Source organism: Ostrinia furnacalis, unplaced genomic scaffold, assembly GCF_004193835.3.
Source record: "Ostrinia furnacalis isolate ACB-3 unplaced genomic scaffold, ASM419383v2 OfSCF0932, whole genome shotgun sequence".
Classification (NCBI taxonomy): Eukaryota; Metazoa; Arthropoda; class Insecta; order Lepidoptera; family Crambidae; genus Ostrinia; species Ostrinia furnacalis.
This window is the reverse complement of record NW_021131171.1, coordinates 1,417,306-1,439,517: the sequence shown is the minus strand read 5'-3', so window position 1 is coordinate 1,439,517 and position 22,212 is coordinate 1,417,306. Positions and strand designations below refer to the sequence as shown.

At 34.9% G+C, this 22,212-nt stretch overlaps 3 protein-coding genes across 3 annotated transcripts; 1 reads left to right on the top strand and 2 right to left on the bottom strand.

Annotated features, from left to right (window-relative positions):
- The first annotated feature begins 7,427 nt into the window (after positions 1-7,427).
- On the top strand, positions 7,428-8,645 carry LOC114350654 (cysteine protease XCP2-like). The gene is made up of 2 exons (XM_028301525.1): positions 7,428-7,848; positions 8,542-8,645. The coding sequence occupies exon 1, from the start codon at positions 7,539-7,541 to the stop codon at positions 7,839-7,841; it is 303 nt and encodes a 100-aa protein (XP_028157326.1). The 5' UTR covers positions 7,428-7,538; the 3' UTR covers positions 7,842-7,848; positions 8,542-8,645.
- A 5,434-nt stretch (positions 8,646-14,079) lies between these two features.
- Positions 14,080-14,890, bottom strand: LOC114350623 (cysteine proteinase-like). Its single transcript, XM_028301487.1, has 2 exons — positions 14,594-14,890; positions 14,080-14,173 (listed from the first exon to the last, which is right to left on the bottom strand). The coding sequence occupies exons 1-2, from the start codon at positions 14,879-14,881 to the stop codon at positions 14,162-14,164; spliced, it is 300 nt and encodes a 99-aa protein (XP_028157288.1). The 5' UTR covers positions 14,882-14,890; the 3' UTR covers positions 14,080-14,161.
- Positions 14,891-17,798: 2,908 nt separating this feature from the next.
- Positions 17,799-18,979, bottom strand: LOC114350660 (cysteine proteinase 1-like). The gene is made up of 2 exons (XM_028301535.1): positions 18,663-18,979; positions 17,799-17,866 (listed from the first exon to the last, which is right to left on the bottom strand). Exons 1-2 carry the CDS (start codon positions 18,964-18,966, stop codon positions 17,853-17,855), a joined length of 318 nt encoding a protein of 105 aa, XP_028157336.1. The 5' UTR covers positions 18,967-18,979; the 3' UTR covers positions 17,799-17,852.
- Between the last annotated feature and the right edge of the window lie 3,233 nt (positions 18,980-22,212).

Genomic DNA, 22,212 nt, shown 5'->3' with positions numbered 1-22,212 from the left:
CTTCAGACGGTTTGCGCTTCAGTTAAATATTTACTATACACGGTGTAAGGGAATATCACTGATATCACTGAAATGTATGTGATATCTTGCTGTACAAATAATAAACTCTCCAGTATGCAGCGTAAATTTGATAAGTGTGTTTAGTTCTATGTCGCGACGGATTTCATCTAAGGACTGGGCTGATTTTAAATAAATTTTGTTTGTTTCAACCAAATAACTACTGTCCACTGCTGGACAAAGGCCTCCCCCGAACGGATGGGAAGCCTGCCTAAACCACTGCTGCACTTATTAGTAAAGAATATAATTAGATGTGTACTTATTTCAAACTCTACCCCTTACTTACAACCTGTATATTGGCTTTTTAACTTGATTGCTTACAAAATTACGTTCAGCTGGGGCCTAAGTATAACATTATAACAATTCCGTTGAGTATGTAACTTGATACTTAAAAAATATGGCTTTGCTGATAATCTTTTTCTCATTTTATACATATTAGAATATTTTTCTTTAGTCGGTGTCTTTGACAATGCTTTGTCAAAGATTTGGGTCAAATCTTACGATAGTTGCTATCATAAAATTACAAATAAATATAAGAACATAGGAGTCATAATCGTAATTACTATTAGATTAGATGAAATTGATAAAGAATATTCGAGAATAAACAAGATCTTTCAGTTTCAGATACATATCTTAAAAGTCTTGGCATTCATTCCTTATGTATATCAAAATAATAATGTACTTGCGAAGGAAAATATGATTTCAAAATCTGGCTTCTTGGTAATATTTCATGATTAAAAAACTATCATTTTGTGTGACATAAATATTTCTCTAGCCGACCATTAAACTGTGATATGCCCAGTTTTATTTAAGCCGTAAAATTTTGCCGTGGCTTACTTATCAAAGTTTATCTTTTAACCGAATCTCTTCGACCTCAACACATCCCGCTCAAGACCTATCTCAGCGTGATACTTACATTATATCTTCGGGACATTTTTTAATTTAGTTTGGGGCGGAATAATCTGAATTTTATCCTTTGAGGGATCTGAATTTTATCATTTAAATTGGCGCAGCCCAGAGCGGGCGAGTCTGCCAAAGGCAGTTGGCGTCAGACGCGAAATACTTCCAGAAACTTCGATTAACGAGTTCCGAAGATTTAGTGGTGCCGTAATCGCATAAGAATTACGTCCTTTTGAAACTTTATCGGTTATTTTTTGCAATTTATAGTGAGACGTTACGGCTTTGCGTTGTTTTACGACGCGGAGGCGCATGTAGTCGGACGGGGTTGTTATTATGCTCGTATCTTTCGTCTTTTAGTTGCAAACTCTTTCTAACGGGTAGTTGGAAACTTTATCAAACAGGTCGTGGATCACATTAAATGGAATTAAAACATTAATCAATATTAGCCGGTGTCTATTTTTAACATAAACAAGCCTGTTATTTCCTTTATTTATTTATTGATAAGGGTTATGAAATGATGCACAAACAAGGTTATTTAAACAGCGTCTTTAGCGGCATCTCTTTATATGAATTCTTCTATACATATTTACGTTTAATAAAATCATATAACCTAACAGGATAAATTCCCCAATGAACACCCAAGTTAAAGAAAAAACATCAGCACTTTAATCATAAAGATTAAAAAGGCCATCAAGTTAACCCCTCGGTGACAAACCGACTAACAACAAGTGCAGTCGTTAAAACTCGCCGCGGCTTAAATTCCGTGCGGATCCACGATTTAGTTACCAAGTTATTTGTGGAGACACGGCTGAGTATTGCTCAAGAGCCGTCTAGCTGCCACCACACTATTCAGCCCACTGTCCATTGAGTAATGTGGATATGTGAAGCGAAACTCAAGCTAGAAATAATTAACTCTTTGGACTTGGTATATATAACTTTTTATGCATTTTTGGACCACAAAGGGAATAATGGTTAGATTTTTTTTAACCACAACAGGGAAGCTCTCCTGCATGTCACCTAGTGAAAGTGGAAGCGAATTTCACCTGGAATCCTATACCACAGACAGGTGAAATGAACTGACTGAAAAAAAAATGCAATGAATAAATCCTTGCTGACTTCATAATATTTTCTACTTTTTTTTTCTAATCGTTTCAACCCAAGGCATCTAACTGCAGAAGGGGGGAGGTCTCCCCTAAGTTTAAGGCATCCAGGTGCTTCCAGTGACCTTCATTAGATCGTCCACCCACCGAATGGGAGTGGACCATACAAATACTATTACCTACATCGAATACGCTAGAGCGGAAAAAAAGATTGCGAGTGGAGTTTTTTTCTAATATTTCTAATACTTACTTACAGCTAAATAATAGACACTAGAATATTCTCTCCCATGAAGACAGTGGGCCTAAGCGTCTGACAAACTCTATTCTCCGTGGCTTGATCTTTGAAATTAGCCCGCTCTACTAATTATCATAAAGTTTTAACTGCGACGAACTTTTGGCAACACTATCGCGTTTCAGCTAAAATTCAGGGAATGTTTGAATATTTAGTAATGTTTTTTGGCTCGGCGAGACTGCATTAATGTTGATGTATCAAATGAAACTCGAAAATGAAGGCACTATTTGTAGTTTAATTAAAATTGAATGGGTTTCTATGCAAATTCGCACGGTTTTTTGCGGTCGTACCAAGTGGTGCGTTATGAATAATGAAATCAAGAAAATGGTGCGTCTGGGAATATATTTTTAACTACTTTCATTTCTATATAGATAAAAAATATATTCGCAGGCTGTAATAATTGAAGTTTTCTGTAACTTTGACTATCTAGCTTGATGATAACAAAAATTTATAACGGTCTACTTAAACCATGTCCATAAAATTTAAAACAACTTGGTAAGTTCAGAAAGAAAAAGTACGCAATATATTTTTTACTTAGAAAATATTATGCCGAACTTTGATATTTTAGTAAGCCCAGTTGCAAATACTCGTAAGTCCTATCTTTTAAGACATCTATTAAAAATATTGGCAATTTTTGCGCTGTATAAGCATTGATATAGTGTGTACCTAAAATTAAGTTACCTACCTACTTAATTAATTCAAAGCGGCATTTAATCAAATCAAACCTTGAAACTTCTTACTCAAGAATATTCTTGACCTTAGTCAATGTCTTGAAAGCGTAAATGGATGGGAGGATTCATAGCTTATAATTAATTAATACTTCACTTATTCTGTAGCAAAAGTATTACTACAGACAGTTGACACAGCTCAAACAGAACAGTCCATATTTTTTGCGTCGGGAAATGCTTTGCACGAAGCCGCGATTGTCCTAATATTGGGAATTCGTCCGAGGCAAGCGGAACAGTCGCAGTCCACCAGTAAAAGTATGTCACTACTGTCTCTAAGCTATCATTTATGTATATTTCTTGGCGAATGTTGGTCTTGAAGTGCTGGTAGAGCAAAAGGATTTTGAGAAACTCCTTAATGGCAAAACTGTAAGATTTTTTATGTCTTTATTAAATTATTTTTCTTTAAAGATTTGACGATTTGTAAGTGCTATTTTTTTTAGTCTATTTCAAATATTTTTGATATTGACTTTACTGTTGTGACGACAAAAATATTGATACGAGTATGTACGAGTATGGCTATTCCACTTTGATCAGCCATGGATAAGAAGTCAATTTTAGTCACATAAAGGTGATCAAGTGGGATAGACCTTTTCTAAGTAATTTATCTCTTATAAAACAAAACCTGTTTCTTTTCTTTTGCTTGTGTTCTGCGCACTTTCTTACTAATTAATCAGGCTACTTCTTTACAAACTTCAAAGCAAAATTTAGTTCTATCTTACCTAAAAATGCACTTCGTTCGTAGTTTTTTACAGACACTGCTGAATAAGTTATTTTGTTTACGTAATAGGGGTTTTCTTTGGGGAATAGAGGTGCAAATTCGTAGAATAATTTTAAAGTTAATTATAAAAGATAAGATAAGCATTTATTGTTCATTGTGTTGATACCAGTTGATACAGTGCTGCACTGTATTACAAAAGGCACATAGTGTTAAAGTACGTACTCAATTTATCCATTTTATTAGTCTGATCAACAGCTAAAGATTAGTATTTAAAGTTTGCATCGCATGATTTGATTTGATTAGAATAACAATAATTGAAATAGTATACCTACAAGTACCTGCATTAATTTAACAGAAAGGCAAGTAATTGTAATGAAATGAGTAAAGAGAGGGCCTAATTAGATGTATTTTAAGACAAAAACATTAATAGGTATATTAAATTTAAAACAAGATCTTATAATTAAATTAAAACATTCAAATGAGAACTACAAGAACAGACTAGAACTTGTTTCTACTAGTCTTGATACCTATTAACCCGAACCAACGTCTTTTAGACGCTCGTTTTAAACTGTAATTAGTTTGTGAACTCTACTATTTTTGTTGTCAGATTTAAAAGACCAAGCACAATTAGCTGCAGTAAATTATTTGCCTTGCCAGTGGCACTTGAAGGGAAAAAAGTTTAAAATCACTTGACGCCTAGAGGTCTGTCGGTTCATTATTATTAGTTCGGCGCGAACTCCTGCGAAGTTAGAGAGCCGCAGCCTCATTGCCAGTAGGGTTACCACGAGTCAGGACATGTCAGGGAAACGGGGAATATTTTTGACACCACCAATCAATTGACATAACTTTCATGACGGATTCCTCTCAACAAATTGTAAAATTATAACAATATTTTTTTTGCTTTCAATTTATGAATGCACTGACGAAACCAGACTCTCTCATAGATATAGAGCAAAACAAACAAGCCGATGACAAATGTTAATGCTGATAAAAAAAACAATGTTTATGCTACACAAAGGTAATGAGATCAATTAAAGCTAAGAAATCATTTTATTATTACATACACAATGGAAATAGCTATTTTGAAAGATGTATAATGGTCTTTAATAGGAGTCGTTTGAGTCCAGAGCTAATTAAATTACTCTTTTATAAGACGGTTTGAGCTAGACATTACCACAGAATAAGTAATAGTACCAAGGTCATTACTTAGTCGTCCGTTTGCAGTCCTGCAAAATTGTATCACATGAAATTAGAAATGGTGCCTACAGTTATTGTGGCCTCCCACTGCTGAAGTTCGATCTGCTGAAGGTCGCGGGAAGTACCTGGACGCGTTGTAAAAATCCTTAGGAGAAGCATTTGTTCAGCAGTGGACGTCATTTGGTTGAAACAAAAGAATATCACGCAAACGCATAATTCACGTGCTCAAGCCGTCTTATTCAAAACAGAGCTCGCTTAAGGCTAAGCCAAGAAATGACTTAACACAAAATAGGCCCATTTTCACTTTCAGCAAACCTGTGGCAACCCTAATTTGGAGTTAATTAAACGGCTCTCATCGGCGACGTCTTCATTATTGCCTGCGAGGGAGACGCCTTAGAGACACCAGACACCAAATATATTTTTTCGGCAGACGAAGCTTTAGTTGTTAGATCACACAACATTTTTCAAAGGCAAATAAATCATTATTTTATGATAAACTATCGGCCATCTTTAGTCTGCGGGTGTCTAATAAGGTTCCATGAACATTTTGGGTACGGAACCCTTAAAATAGAGCCGTTTTCTCAATGAGTAAACATTATCTACATCATAAAGTCGTCTTCTTAAGATGTAAAAGCCCACGTACACTGTCCATGATAAAAAAGAAAAGTTTCAAATCACTCAGCAACAGTTCTGCCGGCTCATTATTTGTTCGGCTCGAAGTTAGGAAGCGCTAATTATACACTCTTCATTAGAGACGTCTTTATTATAACCTGCAGGAACCACTTGGAAGTAAAAACAAGTACAAGTATGACGCCGTAAAGGGAAATATTCAACTTTGTTCCGTTTACCTCGTCTGAATGTTAACGTTTGATTTGGAAGCATGATGTCACCTTCGTTGGTTTCAGCGAAATGACGTCAAAAATTAAATTTTTCTATGTTTTGTTATTATAAATTGAAACATTGAATTTTCGGATAATCCAGTTTATTCTGTAACCTATTAAGTAATGGTACCGTTTGATTGTTACCGTGTGACCGTTTTTCGATATCTTGAATAGTTTAGAAATCGTTTATCGTTTCCACCCTGTATGTTTATACAAGGCGACAAAAGTCAACCCTGACTCTACTTACTTACGACTTTCACAATCATATAGAACATTCGTAGATGCAACCACATCAAAACAAAGCACACTCTCGAGATGAAATCCACGATCCCTGTCATGCAAACGGAATGCTCTAAAACCGACTGTAACTTTCATCTTGATGCTTCGCTGTACTAAACAAGAACGCCTTGAGGTCAAACAGCATGTACGTGTAACCTATAGTATAACATCTCTTTGACTCAACAACGTTGTTGCTACCCAAATGTATCCCGTTGTGTAATATGAAGATGGTGTTTAATTAGGACAAGTAATGATATTAGATTTTTTAGGAAAGATAAAATAAATATTAATATATTTTTCTTGATTTTTTTATCCTAATACTTAAGTGTCCTTAATACTTACCCAATATAAAAGAGAAACACTCTTTTATTCTTATCGATGTTGGTAAAAAAAAACAGTCTTTTAATAGTTCCCACAACAACTTGTTGAGTAGGTACCTTCTACTTAGTATGTATGTATTTTGTAGTACTAGCAGGCCTGTTCATCTCCGCGAGTTTACATCGAAAACAAAACACGCACGATTGCCCCCTACAAGAGTACTATTCGACAAGGCCTCACATACGAGCGAACATTGACTCACGCACGCGTATTCTTGTGTATGATGGAAAAAAATAAAGAAAATGGTGTACTAAATACTGTGCAGTATTTAACTGCCTAAATAATAATAAAAACACAGAATGTACTTTTTTAAGTTGCCTGAAGACACTGAGAGGTAAATAAGTAGTTAATATTATTCATGATAATTCATGCTAAATCATGTATTTCCTCCGCCATTTTCTGCAGATTGGCACCTCACGTCACATCATTTTACCGAAGTCAGCCCTATAGCTTCGGCGCAGTACCGATCACTGACGTTTGTCAACAAAACTTCTGACAAACTTGCTTGACTCTTGAGACAAGCTAAATTACACCATATTGTTAATGACATTGAGCATACATTTTTTTAAATACCTTCGCGAAGTAAAACTTCTGTACGTAGTACTTATTATTATTCTGTGGTACTAGTTATAATTAGTACCTACTTAATAACATTTATAAATCTGGTAGACGTGGTAAAGAGATTATTTACACAACATAACAACCGTCTATACTTAATTAATTCAGTTACTTACTTACGTTTAGTAATTACCTACCTAGTACATATGTTCAATCTAATTTCTTAGTAACAAAACAATGCAAGTTTAAAGGAAAATCATAATATAAATAACCGTGAAGTTATGTTTCATTGTGGTCTGTTAGTCCATCTAATTAATCGGCTATAACTATTGCTATATAAGTGTGGAGCGCGCATGTTCCTCGCTAAGTATATCCATAGTCCATACTGCGTAGAGAATCCGCAGCTGCGCGTCAGATTGTCAGTATTAAGTTGCGGCGTAAACAGTCACAATGAAACTCAGTCTCGTGCTGGTACTTAGCGTCTGCGCACTAGCCATGGCAGCTCCAACGAAAGTGTATTACAACCTGGATGAAGCCCCGCAGTTGTTTGAGACATTCATCAAGGACTACCAAAAAGAATACAAGGATGACGCTGACAAACAGGTGCATTACGAAGCGTTCAAAAATAATTTGAGTAAAATCAATCAACAAAACGAACAGAGTAAATCAGCGACGTTCGGAATAAACAAGTTTGCTGATTACACGGACGAGGATAGAAAAGGAATGTTTGGATTCGGAGCGCGGAAACAGTGATTATAATGTAAGTTTATGCACTAACATACCTACTTATCTATTGTGTTTTCTTTGTTGAACAAAGAACATCGATATTTAATTGTGGCATCGAGGTCAAACAGCTGACTGAGATCTAAGTCTGTGGCAAAGATCTTTTTTACCAGTATCACAGCTATGAGCGGCGTAGTTTGGCCAGGTAAGGTCTTGTTTACGGAGTTGAGTTTTGTAAATTATGCCAATATTTTAGTATTATTTTAGTAAATAATACTAAAATATTGGCTAAATATGTACTAGTGTACAATGATTTCCTGTTATAGCATTAGTAATCTAATTATTACTATTCAATTAGTCTTAATTGGTTAAAAATTATGGTTAGTTTTAGGCACCTACCTAAATATGAATTGTTGAGTAATTGAGTAAATTGAGTAATTTATATCGATTATACCTACAATAAATTACATATTTGATAAAAATACAACATGTTCCAAATATGTTTATTTACTTACTGTGTTTTCCGTAACTAAACCGCTATCGGTATGTGTCATTATCGTCAATTTGAGTCATAGTCAGCTGCAACAACAACAGTCTTTGTTACTTAAAATACCTCACACGTATTATTTGTATTTAATGTACACTCAGGCAGGATAATAATAATTTAATTACTTAAGTAGATAAACATAAACATTGTCGTACCTACATAACATACTGTCTTTTGTTTCAGATTAAATAATTCAATCATACAGAAATTGAAGAAGAGTTTCAATGTACCTATTTGAAAAAAAAACGATGTATTCTCATTATTTTTTAATAAAATATTAAATTAAAGTTACCTGATGGGTTTACTTATTTTTCCTATTTTTTGGTAGAGTATTTTTGAGTAAATAAGTGTGCAATATAAGGCTGGATTGCACCATCTTACTTTAACTCTGACAAACGTCAAAAATCTGTCAAACTCCATACAAAAACCACCGGTTATCGTTATAGTTACGGTCAAAGTTAGGTGGTGCAACTCAGCCAAGTAAACATAGAAATTGAGTTCGCTTTTAGGATCAAGAGATCCTCTTTACTAATATCGATTGGCAGTTATGGCGCGAGTTTGCGCGTGAAGAAGTTTAACATTCAAACTTTCATTTAATCATTTACCTATCACAAAAATCAAGGCCCTAATGAAACTATGACAATAATTAGAATACGCGAAGATATTTAGCGGGGATAAGAACAATCGGATTGGATAGATTGGCAGCGATTCATTGAGGACTTACATACTGCGCGGACCGGTACCAACTCATTCAAAAGTTACGACCAAAAATGGCCGCTCTACCATTACCACCGGTCTGCTTTTTTTACACACACGCCCTGTGTTAGAACTTAACTGGTTGGTTTTATGACCTTTATGCTGAATAAATCTTCCTAAAGGAATCATGTCTTAATTAGAATTTTAATATTTACATCCAGTGCTATTCCTGCAAACTTTATATTCAGGACTGGACCACAGGTCATCTCTCATAAAATGCCAATCTAGGAATCAATCAATCGCCACTGCTGAACATAGGCTATTTTCAGTCAATGTAGCTTTATTGATGATCAACAAGATGGTGAATGAAACGATTTAAACTTTTTTTTTTCATTCGTAGTTATAAGTACATACGAGTATGTATAACTAAACTATAATGAAGATATTATCATGTTTATCGAGATACTCTACCCTGCACATACAATTAACCTAGTTACTGCAAACTTAAATTTTAATCAGGTCCCACCACAATAACTGTCACAATATAAATTAGGTTAGCTCTATACTTACCTCGAATTCCGTAAACTTTAATTTTGTTCCTCTTTCATGACGAAGAATGCTCGTGGCTGGAACCAAGCTAGCGGAGTTGGGAACTTAAAGTCATGCGAAGTTTCTTACTAAGCTGAGACAGCCATCTTCTTAATAATCATGTTAATAAGTTCAAGAGATAAGAAAAATATCCTCATATTGGAACTCATTTAAGTTAGTATAAGAAATTTCACCTTGTTCCAAATAATTGTTTGCACTTATTTCGTTTGAAACTTAATGAGTACCAACCTTACTTACCTACCTATTATACCATTGTATTCAGAAATTCAAGGAAAACTGTAATTTTTTTTTAAGATAGGTATCTCGAACATAATTTGGTTTCATATTACCTACTTTGATTTGTTTTCAGTGGGATTTCACCACAAGGCTCTAAAACATATTATTTCTCGGACACAATCTACTTTATAAACAAACTACATACTCGTACAAGAGTCTAAAACTCAATCAGTGCCATCAAATTACGAGCAGCAAAATCTTTAGTAAGTGAATGGTGGGCAAAAGAAATTAAGGATTTACTTCGATGTATAAAATATTGCCTGCAGGAAAATTGAGAATATTTACACTGATCACAAATTAATAAAAACAGTAGCGTATTGGCATCACACAAACATAAACACATAGTTACATACCTAGTTATTCTTGTGGAAATTCTATTTATCTTTATATCAACTGAAACAATCCTATTCCAAAATAATATCCTGAACAAAACGTGACACATTCGCTCACCATCACATCACTTTAGACGACGTGTCCCAAAACATTGCCACGTCATCGTTCCCGTTTCCTAGGAGTATTCTCAAAACAAGATAAACCTTGGGCACTTGGTATTTTCGAAGCTTTTTTACGAGGGTGTGGAGGGTCCGTCAAATCCTCCGTAGTACCTACTACGATCGGTCCCGCCCTGTTTCAATTTACGCTAGTAGGGGAGACTGCGGAGAGTTGTCACAGAGAAGATTTGTGAAATTGACGATTTTTGGAAACCTATTAAATATCAGCGAGCTCGCAAAAGTGCGTATTTGTTAGCTCGAGATACTATTTAAATAGTTCTTACAATACAAACCGTCAAATATAAAAAAAAACCGGCCAAGTGCGAGTCGGACTCGCGCACCGAGGGTTCCGTACAAACCTGCAAGGTTTACAAAGTTCGTTCATTACAACAATCGAGTCATAACTATGTTTTTTTTTCACGGGTTAAAGGCAATTAGATCTAAGTATTTGATATGAATTTCAACTTGATAGCTCTACGCGTAAATGAGGAAAAAAGTAATAAGTTTATATTTATTAAAAAATATATATTTTGTAATGTAACTAAAAATTTAAGGTTTTCGGAATTTTTCCTTAATGTGTGCTATAAAACGTTGCTTCATGCCAAATTTCAAGATTCTAGGTCGACTGGAAGTACCCTTTAGGTATGATTCCCTTGCGAGTACTTGCGAGTTTCAAAATATGCAGCTTAAATTGCTGTTTCTTTTGATTGCGTTGACATAGAAGTTTGATTTTGTTACAGCTTAAAGGTATTATAGACCTGAGTATTTGGTATGAATTTCAATTTAATACCTCTACGCGTTTATGAGGAAATGGGTAGTAAGTTTAAGATTATTAAAAAAATGTATATTATGTGATGTAACTAAAAATTTATGGTTTTCGTAATTTTTCCTTTATCTATGCTATAAGACGTTGCTTCGTACCAAATTTCAAGATTCTGAGTTCACGGGAAGCACCCTGTAGGTTTTGATTCCCTTGCAAGTGTCGAAAATTTGCGGCATAAACGGCTGTATCTTTTGATTACGTTGGCTTAGAAGTTTGATTTTTTCACAGCTTCAAGGGACAGTAGACCTGAGTAATTGATATAAATTTCAGCTTCATACCTCCACGCGTTCCTGAGAAAAAGGGTCTTGACAGACGGACGGACGGACAACAAAGTGATCCTATAAGGGTTCCGTTTTTTCCTTTTGAGGTACGGAACCCTAAAAAAGTTCTTTTATGGAGTCATAACATGTTTCATTACCTTTTTACCCTACCAGCGCATCGAGACCAACATTTGGCAAGTGCTGAGAAGAAGCGCCGCAACCATCTCAGTCACCACTGTCTGCCGGTTGAATTAAATAAATACACACACAATAGACAATGTCACAATCTTCTCTGTTACAACTCCCCTCGGTCTCCCCTACCGATTGCCGGTCGAATAAAAAGCCACGGTTTGTTTCTGTAAGGGTGATAGTTGTTATTTTTATGGCTCAGCACACTATTGGCGTTGGTCCCTTGTTGAACGAAAGTGTAACAACGAATTGTTAGGTACACATGGAATGAACTATACCAGTGTTTCTTAACCTGTGGTCAGCGGACCCCTAAGGGGTCCGCAAGCATTATGTATGGGGGTCCGCAGTCTTATCTTGTATGGATCATTAAACAATCATAAAATAAATGCCACCAAAATTCTTTTAATCGCTTTACTGTATTTTATTAAAATTTCCTTAAAATTGTGCTTCTTTTCCGTGGACAAAAAAGCAATTAGATTTTAATATTATTGGAAATAAAACATTAAACTAATTTAGCTCTATTTATTCAACTATCCGGTCGAACAACCAATTTTTAAAAAAAAAATCATTTACCAAAGTTTTTGTATATCCATGAATCATTTGTAAGCTATTTGCATGCATTTATTCTGGCCATTATTTTACCATGAAGCTATCCTAAAACATTTTTGTGTTTTATTCAGGACTTACTTACATTCGCTAAAAAGAACAAAAGCTATTAATATCATTCTCTCTAAAATATTAGTGTTCATGGAGAATATTGATCTTAACCAGTGATAGAAAGATAAATTTTAAAAGTAGGTAGGTACCTATCTATGTTGGTACTTACGTAAAAATCCATGGACATGTCTCAGTTCTTCATCTGTGAAGTCTGAATAATTATTAATATCATACGTAGCGTATGGATTCTTGGCATTTGCTTTATTTATCAACAGTAAATTGGATACAAACGCAGCTTGATGCTCGAGCACATCTTTAGTATCTTTGTATTGTCGGTTGTGTTCCCTTACGAACTTCAGAAACAAGTATGGTACTTCTCGCACATCGTAATGGATTATACCAGAGGTAGCCAAATCAAAAATTGCTAAAATAAATAATACGGCAAAGAGCACTTTCATTGTTTCAGCTAAATCTTGGTCTACTCGTTTAAGAAAAATGGCGTGCTAAATCAAATAATTGTAAAATGAAATAGCAACGGCAAGCAATTAACTGTTCTCATGTTTACATTTTACACTCTTTACGAAAAGTTACTATGGAAAAAGTTTCAGTAATTTCATTTTGCAAATCATAAATGCGAAAGTTTGGATGTCAGGATGTCTGGATGTTTGTTACTCTTTCACGCAAAAACTACTCAACGGATTTTGATGAAACTATTATTATTGTTTACCAGCGGCCGCCCGCGACTTCATACGCGTGGATCCCGTTTTACCCCCTTCATCTATCTTACGCGGTTTAGATTTTTTCATACAAATGTTTTTTCCCGCTAACTCCCGTTCCCGTGGGAATTTTGCAATATCCTGTTGTAACTAAGCTTTAAGTTTACTAAGGTACGTGCATGCCAAATTTCAAGCGTCTAACTTAAGCGGTTTAGATTTTTCATACAAAAGGATTTTCCCGCTAATTCCCGTTCCCGTGGGAATTTCGGGAATTTCGGGAATTCCTTTCTTAGTGCACCTCTACGGTACCTAAGCTTACGTCCCTTCCAAATTTAACCATTAAGGCTGCACACGCGACGGAAGCTTAAAAAATGGAGTAACTTCTCCCGTTTTCCCTAAATTTCCCATCACTACTCTGCTCCTAGTATACTATAACCTGCCCAGGAGTATGAAGAATAATTGTACCAAGTTTCGTTAAAATCCGTCGAGTAGTTTTTGTTTCTATAAGGAACATACAGACAGACAGACAGACAAAAATTTTACTGATTGCATTTTTGGCATCAGTATCGATCACTAATCACCCCCGGATAGTTATTTTGAAAATATACATATTATTTCATGTAGGTACAGAATTGACCTCTCTACATATTTATTATAAGTATAGATAGATAAGCCAGAATAACATATAGACTACAATTTATGACGATCCTTGACAAACTAAATTTAGGCAAAAGCTATATTAAATAATTGATTTAAGTAAGTAGGTTATTTGATTCACTAACGACTTCAGTATACTATTCATCACTTCTAAATGTCCTGATGGTAAAGCCAAAATGTTAGTGTAGGGTGACCATTAACATCAATTTAGTTTGGGATCACAATTTATTTAATAGAAATTTAATTAAAAAATTACCTTGATACGTAGTTCGTAAAATATCACACCATCTAGGGAAAATGTAACTTCTACTGTTGCTTTTTCTTTATTTTTTTATTATGACTACAGTTAAGGTATTAAAAACATTTATTTGCATAACTGCACTCATCTTCGCTCTTCATTGCCGACACCAGATAGCAAACTTAAGGAATTCAATACGGCACCTATTAAAAAAATAAAAAAAATAAAGTGAACTCTCCTCCAGTCATTTACAAAAAAAAAGATATTTTAAAAATAAAAGCCAGAAATAATTACAAAATCCAAAACTCTCAAACAGGGGCGTAGCTACTAAGGGGCAAGGCGGGGCAGTGCCCCGGGGTCCCCAAGCTCGGGGGGCCCCCGTATCCTTACCAGAAAATCTCAATGGAACTGAAATTTAAAAATTTCTCCCATTTTCGAAATAAATAGAGAGAAATTCGAAAGTTGTAAGTAAGCTTAATGTCAATAAACTTGATAAAACCTAACCAGTTTAGATTGCAGTGGGCCCCATTTTTTTATTTGCCCCAGGGCCCTTGATTACCTAGCTACGCCACTGCTCTCAAAACAAATATTTGCAAAGATAATGTCACAAAAAAGATACTTACTGCACCCAGATGATGTTTCTTTTGTTCCTTTGTATAATCTGAGAACTCATTGATCCCGAAATACGCACTTGTCGAAGCTGCATTAGACTGGTTAATACGAATCAGGGTTTCGACAAATGCTTGATAATGTATTAAGTAGTCATTGTAGTCCTTATATTCACGACCATATTGTTTGATGAATTTATGGAATAATTGAGGGGCGTCATTAACGTTGTAATAAATCGACGGATCGGCGAGAACGCAAATCGTCGCTATAGAAAACAATGCTACAACGCTATACACTTTCATAGTGTTCGAGTTACTAGACTGAGTGGGTACGACTTAGTTAGTAGGCAGGTATTGTTAAAACCTATTTATATAAACACCAGATTTTCATTAATAATAAAGAACTCTTTCATATAAATCGATTTGATAATGTTATTATAAGGAAGAGATGATTAAATCGAAAGCGTTTCAAATGCTTTGAAGAGGACGTCAGTCGTGCGTTTGTAAGACCGCACACTTCCGTTTTATTGTGGTTTTGTTTTCCAATGCATTTTTTATTTCAGTTTTCCGTGTGCGGGTCTTGCCAACGGTTATAATCTTATAATTTGTAATAGCGAAAAATATTCCTTATTTCTCATACAAAGAAAACAATGTTTACATCTTACATTTTAAATAATTTTAATCCATTGTCCACGCACTAAATAATTTTGGTCGACCTAAGAAATTCCTGTCAAGTGCAAGTCGGACTCCCGCATCGAGGATTGCGTACGATCAACTTATAAGCGAGTATCTACGAGGAAATAGTTTCTAGTTCCAGAACTATTATATTTGTAATGGAACAACAAATTAATGATTTTTTGATGTTTTTCTTTAAATTGTGCGATAAGACCTTTTCCTTGCAATTAATGACTATAATGTCAATAGGATGCTACCCTACTAGAGGGCTTAAATATTCTTTTTTAAAATAATCGATTTTATTCAGCCTCAGAGCCAAAGCAAACAATATCGTCATATGACAGTCGCCACTGATACTTCTTTTTAAGTGTCGCCGCAAATGGGCCAAACCGACCACAGCCACCGGTGGCTGTCGCACGCTACCGCCACATTTCTAAGAGTGTCAGAAGCGAGCGATAGCCAGCACCGGTGTCTGGAAGCCGCCACATTTTATAACCCGCTCGTTGCTAATAATTCGGAATAGATATTTTAAAATATTTGGATTAGTTAAATCAGTACCTAATCCACCTAATCTAAATATTTTAATCCAACCTTTATAATAATTTATTAAGATTCTAGGATACGTACCTACATTGCGTGTTCATTTTATCAAAGTAGGATAACGTTGTTGACTATCCAATTACTTAGTATTTATATTAATTATTGAACTATTTTTACAGAAATGTATTGTTCAGTTGTTTGTTTTCCTAAATAAATTTAAAAAAAAACCATCTCTAGCGGGGGGTGGAGCAGTGCGACAGTGGCAGGTGTCGGGGTTTTGTGTGGCATGTAGTGACCACTAGTGGCGAGTCGCGGACACTACTGTAGCGAGTGGCCGCCACCGGATTCCTAAACGTGTGCGGTGCGTCTATACATAACATTATTAAAAAGTGTGTTAAGTCGCCGTCGCTGGCCACCGGTGGCTGTGATCGGTGGCCCATTTGCAGCGACACCGCCGCCGCAACGCAGTTTGCTTTGGCTCTAATTTCTTATTTTCAGCTTCAATGGACTTCCTAAAACCGAATGTCACATAATTTAAATTTGATATAAGTAGGTATGCATAATATGTCCTATATAATGTATTTATATCACATTCCATGTATTTCAGATATAACAACTATGCAATAGTTACTGCAAAAGCGAATGTAACTTCCCGCGAGCACGTGCCTCTGGCTGAACTTTATTAAAATTTTATTGAGGCAGTAACTTACGTAACTTTCTAATTCTGAGTTTATCAAAGCCTATATGTACACATACTGTTTTAAACTTTTATGGTCACTAACATAGTAATTATTATTTACGGAATTGCTACCATTTACCATAATTTTGAGTTTCCAATATTACTATAGGTACCATGGCGCTTGCAACAGTGCCGAAATATCGGAAACTTAAAATTAAGGTACCTACTACATGGTAGCAATCCCGTTAATGATAATTATTATTAGTGCCTAACATTAATAAACTAAACTTTTACTCCACATTCGTTGTGCTCCAACTTGTTTTATCTATTTACTAGGATATGAATGAAATTATTCAACTTTGTGTGTGAGAAGACGTGTTGTGCGATAAAATTTTTTTCTTCACGTAAACGTTAAGTTCAAAACATTTTTTATTGAAACAGCAAGAATATTTCGTAGCCGCCTTCAGATGATTGCCCTCAGTGCAGCCTTAACCAACAACACCTGAAAATAAATACAAAATTAGAACAAAGTTTCGTCTGCGTGGATTTACTGTTAAATCTGTGATGGATTTACTGATCTTTAACAGATCTTTTGGATTTATAAATCTTACGTCCTGTCAAATGCCCGGATTAGGGGGTTTATCTCATAAACGCATATTTGAACGCCCTAAATTTTTGCATAAGTAACATACATTTAAATTGAGTATAGATAATAATTATTGTGTATTTGGGTGGGTTTTTGGGTGGCTTTTTGGGTGACTTCGAGCCTTCTCATGAGGCCAATAATAAGCAAGCACGTCACCGATCCATATGTGATCGCTGGCAACACACACTGGTCAGTTGCCTTGAGACATTGAGTAGGCTAATTTATTTAGGAGTAGGTACTTCGGTACTTGGTGGTACTGTTGCAAGACCATATTATAGCGTCTTATCTTCTTCCTCTGTATAATCTGTAAACGGTCCGATGCCGAAAGTCGTAAGAGTCTCTTTCGCGTTAGCTTTGTTAATACTATTAATATTGTTTATTTTATAATATTGTTTGTTTTATATTTCTTAACCTAAAAAACAATATTTGCCAACATTTAAACGATTGTCCACCCACATTTTAAATAATTTTGCTTGATAGTAATTATTATTTACGGGATTGCTACTATTTACCTAAAAATTAAGGTACACTAAATACATGGTAGCAATCCCGTATATGATAATTATTATTAGTGCCTAACATTAATAAACTAAACTTTTACTCTCCACATCTTCACCTTGTTTTATTTACTAGGATATGAATTAAATTATTCAACTTTTAAGTTTAAAACATTTTTTATTGAAACAGCAGAAATATTTCGTAGCCGCCTTCAGATGATTGCCCTCAGTGCAGCCTTAACCAACAACACCTGAAAATAAATACAAAATTAGAACAAATTTTTGTCTGCGTGGATTTACTGTTAAATCTGTGATGGATTTACTGATCTTTAACAGATCTTTTGGATTTACAAATCTTACGTCCTGTCAAATGCCCGAATGAGGGGGTTTATCCCATAAACGCATATTTGAACTCCCCTAAATTTTGCTTAAGTAACATAAATTTTAATTGAGTACAGTAATACCCCGCTTTACGTGACCCCGTTATGCGCAGTTTCACTATAACGCGAATTTCAAATTTCGCGTAATATTATTTAATAATTTCAAATGTCTCACATTACGCGAAAGAATGTGTATAAACATAATGTCAGGTCATTAATTCTCTTTAGTGGCGGAAATCCCCGCTTCCTCTGAACATTCTGATTGAAGAATTTGGTCTTCCCCGTCTTACGACTCTGTTCTACGGGGATTCCCTCGTTCGTTTCGTTTGTTCCGTCGTGTTTGGCTCGTCTGATAGTCGTGCAATGACTCTTGTTTTAACATTTATTGATTTGTATTACATTTTGACTATGTTTAATCATATACCTCGATATACGCGAATTTCAGTTAACGCGATTTTTTCTGGAACGTATTCTTCACGTAAAGCGGGGTATTACTGTATAGATAATAATTATTCTGTATTTTCGCTTTTTGGGTGACTTCGAGCCTTCTCATGAGGCCAATAATCAGCAAGCACGTCACCGATCCATATGTGATCGCTGGCAACACACACTGGTCAGTTGCCTTGAGACATTGAGTAGGCTAATTCATTTAGGAGTAGGTACTTACTTGGCGGTACTGGTAAATAACCATATTGCGACTTCGTTTCTTCCTCTGTATAATCTGAGAGCTCGGTGATCCCGTAGGTCGCAAGATCATCTTCCGCGTTACTTTTGTTACTACGAATCAGGGATTTTACAAATGCTTGATAACGTATTAAGTACTCATTGTAATCCTTATATTCACGACCAAATTTTTTGATGAATTTATGGAATAGTTGAGGGGCATCATTAAGGTCGTAATAAACCAGCGGATCGGCGAGAACGCAAATCGCCGCCAAAGAAAACAATGCTACAACACTATACACCTTCATACTGTTCAACTGGACCGAGTGGCTAGGACTTAATAAGTATTGTTAAGACCTATTTATATAAACACCAGATTTTCATTAATAAAGACCTCTAGCTTACAAATCGATTTGACAAGGTATTATGACACTTCAATCATTTGAATTAAACTATTCTTTATCTTTTATCTTGATTTATGAAATGCGAATCAATCGGGCATAATTATATTGAGAGCGTGTGAAAGTAGGTAAATCATACCAAAAATATTTTATATTTCTTAACCTAAAAAACAATGGGATATTATTAATCGCACATCAAATAACTTATCGTACATCAATTTATTTTCATCAATTTAAATAACTTTTACATCAAATAAATTATTTCATTGCAAATAAACAAATTGTTTAACAAATCTAGTACTATAAATAATACGAAAATACACATCAAAAGTGTACTATATTTTTTTCTCAAACGCGCAACAAAAAAGTTGTTTGATGTGCAAAAATATTATTTTCTCATCAAATATACTAATTGCACAGCAAATTTAACCGAGCGTACATCAGTAATACTCATACTCATAATCAATACAACTATTCTTGCAACATATTTCTAATATGCATTTTAAAAGTAGCTCAATAATAATGTCTCAAAATTTCAGAGAACTTGTTCGGCAAATTTAATAATAATAAAATCAAAATAATATTCTTTGTATAGCATTAATTCTTAAAGTTGAACTGAAAATCTATTTTGCCTCTTTTCTAACCCTCTTACTAATAAAGCTTACACGCTCGTTGAACAGTGTTTTAAAGTGACGTTTAGTATGGAAATGTCATTTTAAAACAGTGATCAACAAATGTGTTACTTTTTATTAGTAAGGGGGTTACACTTTAAGCCGTTCAATAATGCAGTCCCGACGATCCTTTTCAGCGACAAACAAAAACGGTGACATGATTCGTTTGAAATAAGGCCGCCGACACTAGGTCGCCGGACTTGGTGTATTGTGTAAAGTGAAATGGATTTAAAAAATCCAGGATGAATGTTAAATTTACCTAACTGTCCCCCTTTTTTTAAAAAAATAAAGTATATTATGCAAGCATTTATAGGGCTTGCGATTCGACCCAAGTATGTCACATCGCCTGCCGAGGCCAAAAATATACCTGTTGGCCAAAAACGCAAGCATGGACGTTCGATTATTTTGACAAATAAAATGATTTTAATTTAGATAAACTGCAGTGCACGATAGAAAAATTGAGAGATTTTTTTTAAATAAATGATGTAATACATTTACTGTGCACACGTTATTATTAGCTATGCATTCATAAAATAGCTTCACTTTTTAAATAAATAGCAATGCGTCACGAACTTAAATTGCTGCTAAGATTTTAATATTTTGAGGTAATTATTTTGCTGTGCAATCAGCATTTTTGCTTAGAATTCGGATTTTTTTAGTATGCAAAAGGATGATTTTTTGACTTGCGATTAAATATCAATGATCGTCACTTACCATCAGGTGAGATACAGGCCAAGAGCTTTCTCGTTGGGGATAAAAAAAAAACTACTAACCAAAACAATGTGTGCTTACATTTAAACGGTTGTCCACCCACACCTAACTAAAAATACTGACACACGAACTAAAAATACTGGTCAAATACGAGTCGGACTTGCGCAACATGTAAGTAAAGAAAGTTTTTAATCGCAAAACTTATTGTGATAGAACAACAAATGCTTGCTTCTTCCAAAATTACATTATTGATTGTAATGTCTATTGCCCTAAGGTTTCGATTCTCTTGCGAAGTGTAAGATTATAAGGCCAAATGGCCCTATCTTTAGATTGCGTTGGCTTAAAAGCTTGATTTTTTTACAGCTTCAAGTTTTCTAAATAGACTAAGAGCTAGTGAACGCCAGACCTACGTCATTTTATAAAAGCTGAAAGTTTGTCAGCGTATGCTCCCAATGTAGGATATAATGTTGGTGAATTATGAAGTTTGGGTTGTGGTGGCTTTGGGAGCTACCCTAAAAAAACTGTATTTCAAGGAGTTGGAACTGTCAAAACTGTCTGGCTGTTGGGGATAATACTTCTAATTATTGTCCAAATATTATACATAAAAATCAGATTTAATGGTATAACGTAAGTAGAATTACAGTCTATTGAATATACAGAAAAAGCCACCGTAAAAGTTAGACTTACGTTATACTATAAAATCTGATTTTTATGTATAATATTTGGGCAATAATTAGAAGTATTTTCCCCAACAGCCAGACGGTTTTGACAGTTCCAACTCCTTGCCAGACAGTTTTTTTTGGGTAGCTCCCAAAGCCACCATGACCCAAACTTCATAATTCACCAACATTATATCCTACTAGCTGACCCGGCGAACTTTGTTCCGCCTTAATGGTAATAAATAAGCAGACTTTTTTTTATTTCGAACGGGATAAAAAGTATCATATGTCCTTCTCCTGGCTCTAAACTACCTCCCTGACAATTTTCAGCTAAATCGGTTCAGCCGTTCTTGAGTTATAAGTGGAGTAACTAACACGACTTTCTTTTATAATATAGAAGATATTGGGAGCATACGCTGACAAACTTTCAGCTTTTATAAAATGACGTAGGTCTGGCGTTCACCAGCTCTTAGTCTAAAAGTTTACGTTCTCTTGTAACTGCATTTATACAGGGTGACTGGAACTGGACCCGTCATAGCAAATCCCCATGTAGAGTAGGTCGTTTGCGAACTATTGGATCTTACTTTACCTATTTAAGCAGTTGTAGTGTAGGAAATATGTATTTTTTATACTTGTTTATAGGATCGTAAGTAAGTAGGTAGGTACCTCTTAGTGCCTACTCTCTCATGTTCACGTTCAGTTTTCTAGTACTCGACTTTCGATCCTAAGAAGATAATTAAAAATTAGGATATGAATGAAATTATTCAACTTTTATGTTTAAACATTTTTTTATTGAACAACTGCTGCCTTCAGATGACAATCTTAATGTCCTCAGAGCAACTTTAACTAGCTTCTAAAAAGAGATACAAAAAATTTAATTCGTTATTTTGCAAGGAGTGCGTACCTACACATTAATACCGCAACACAATTTCGTGCACAAAACGGCATCAGTCGTCTTTTTATTGGAAAAAATAAAGTTAAACAAAATTAATTAAAAAAGTGATGTTTCAAATTCAATTGATACCTAATATTTACTTACTTCATTACATAAAATTATCACTTCACGGGATTTATTGCAACAATATCTATTTTAAAGGTAAATAAAATATTTA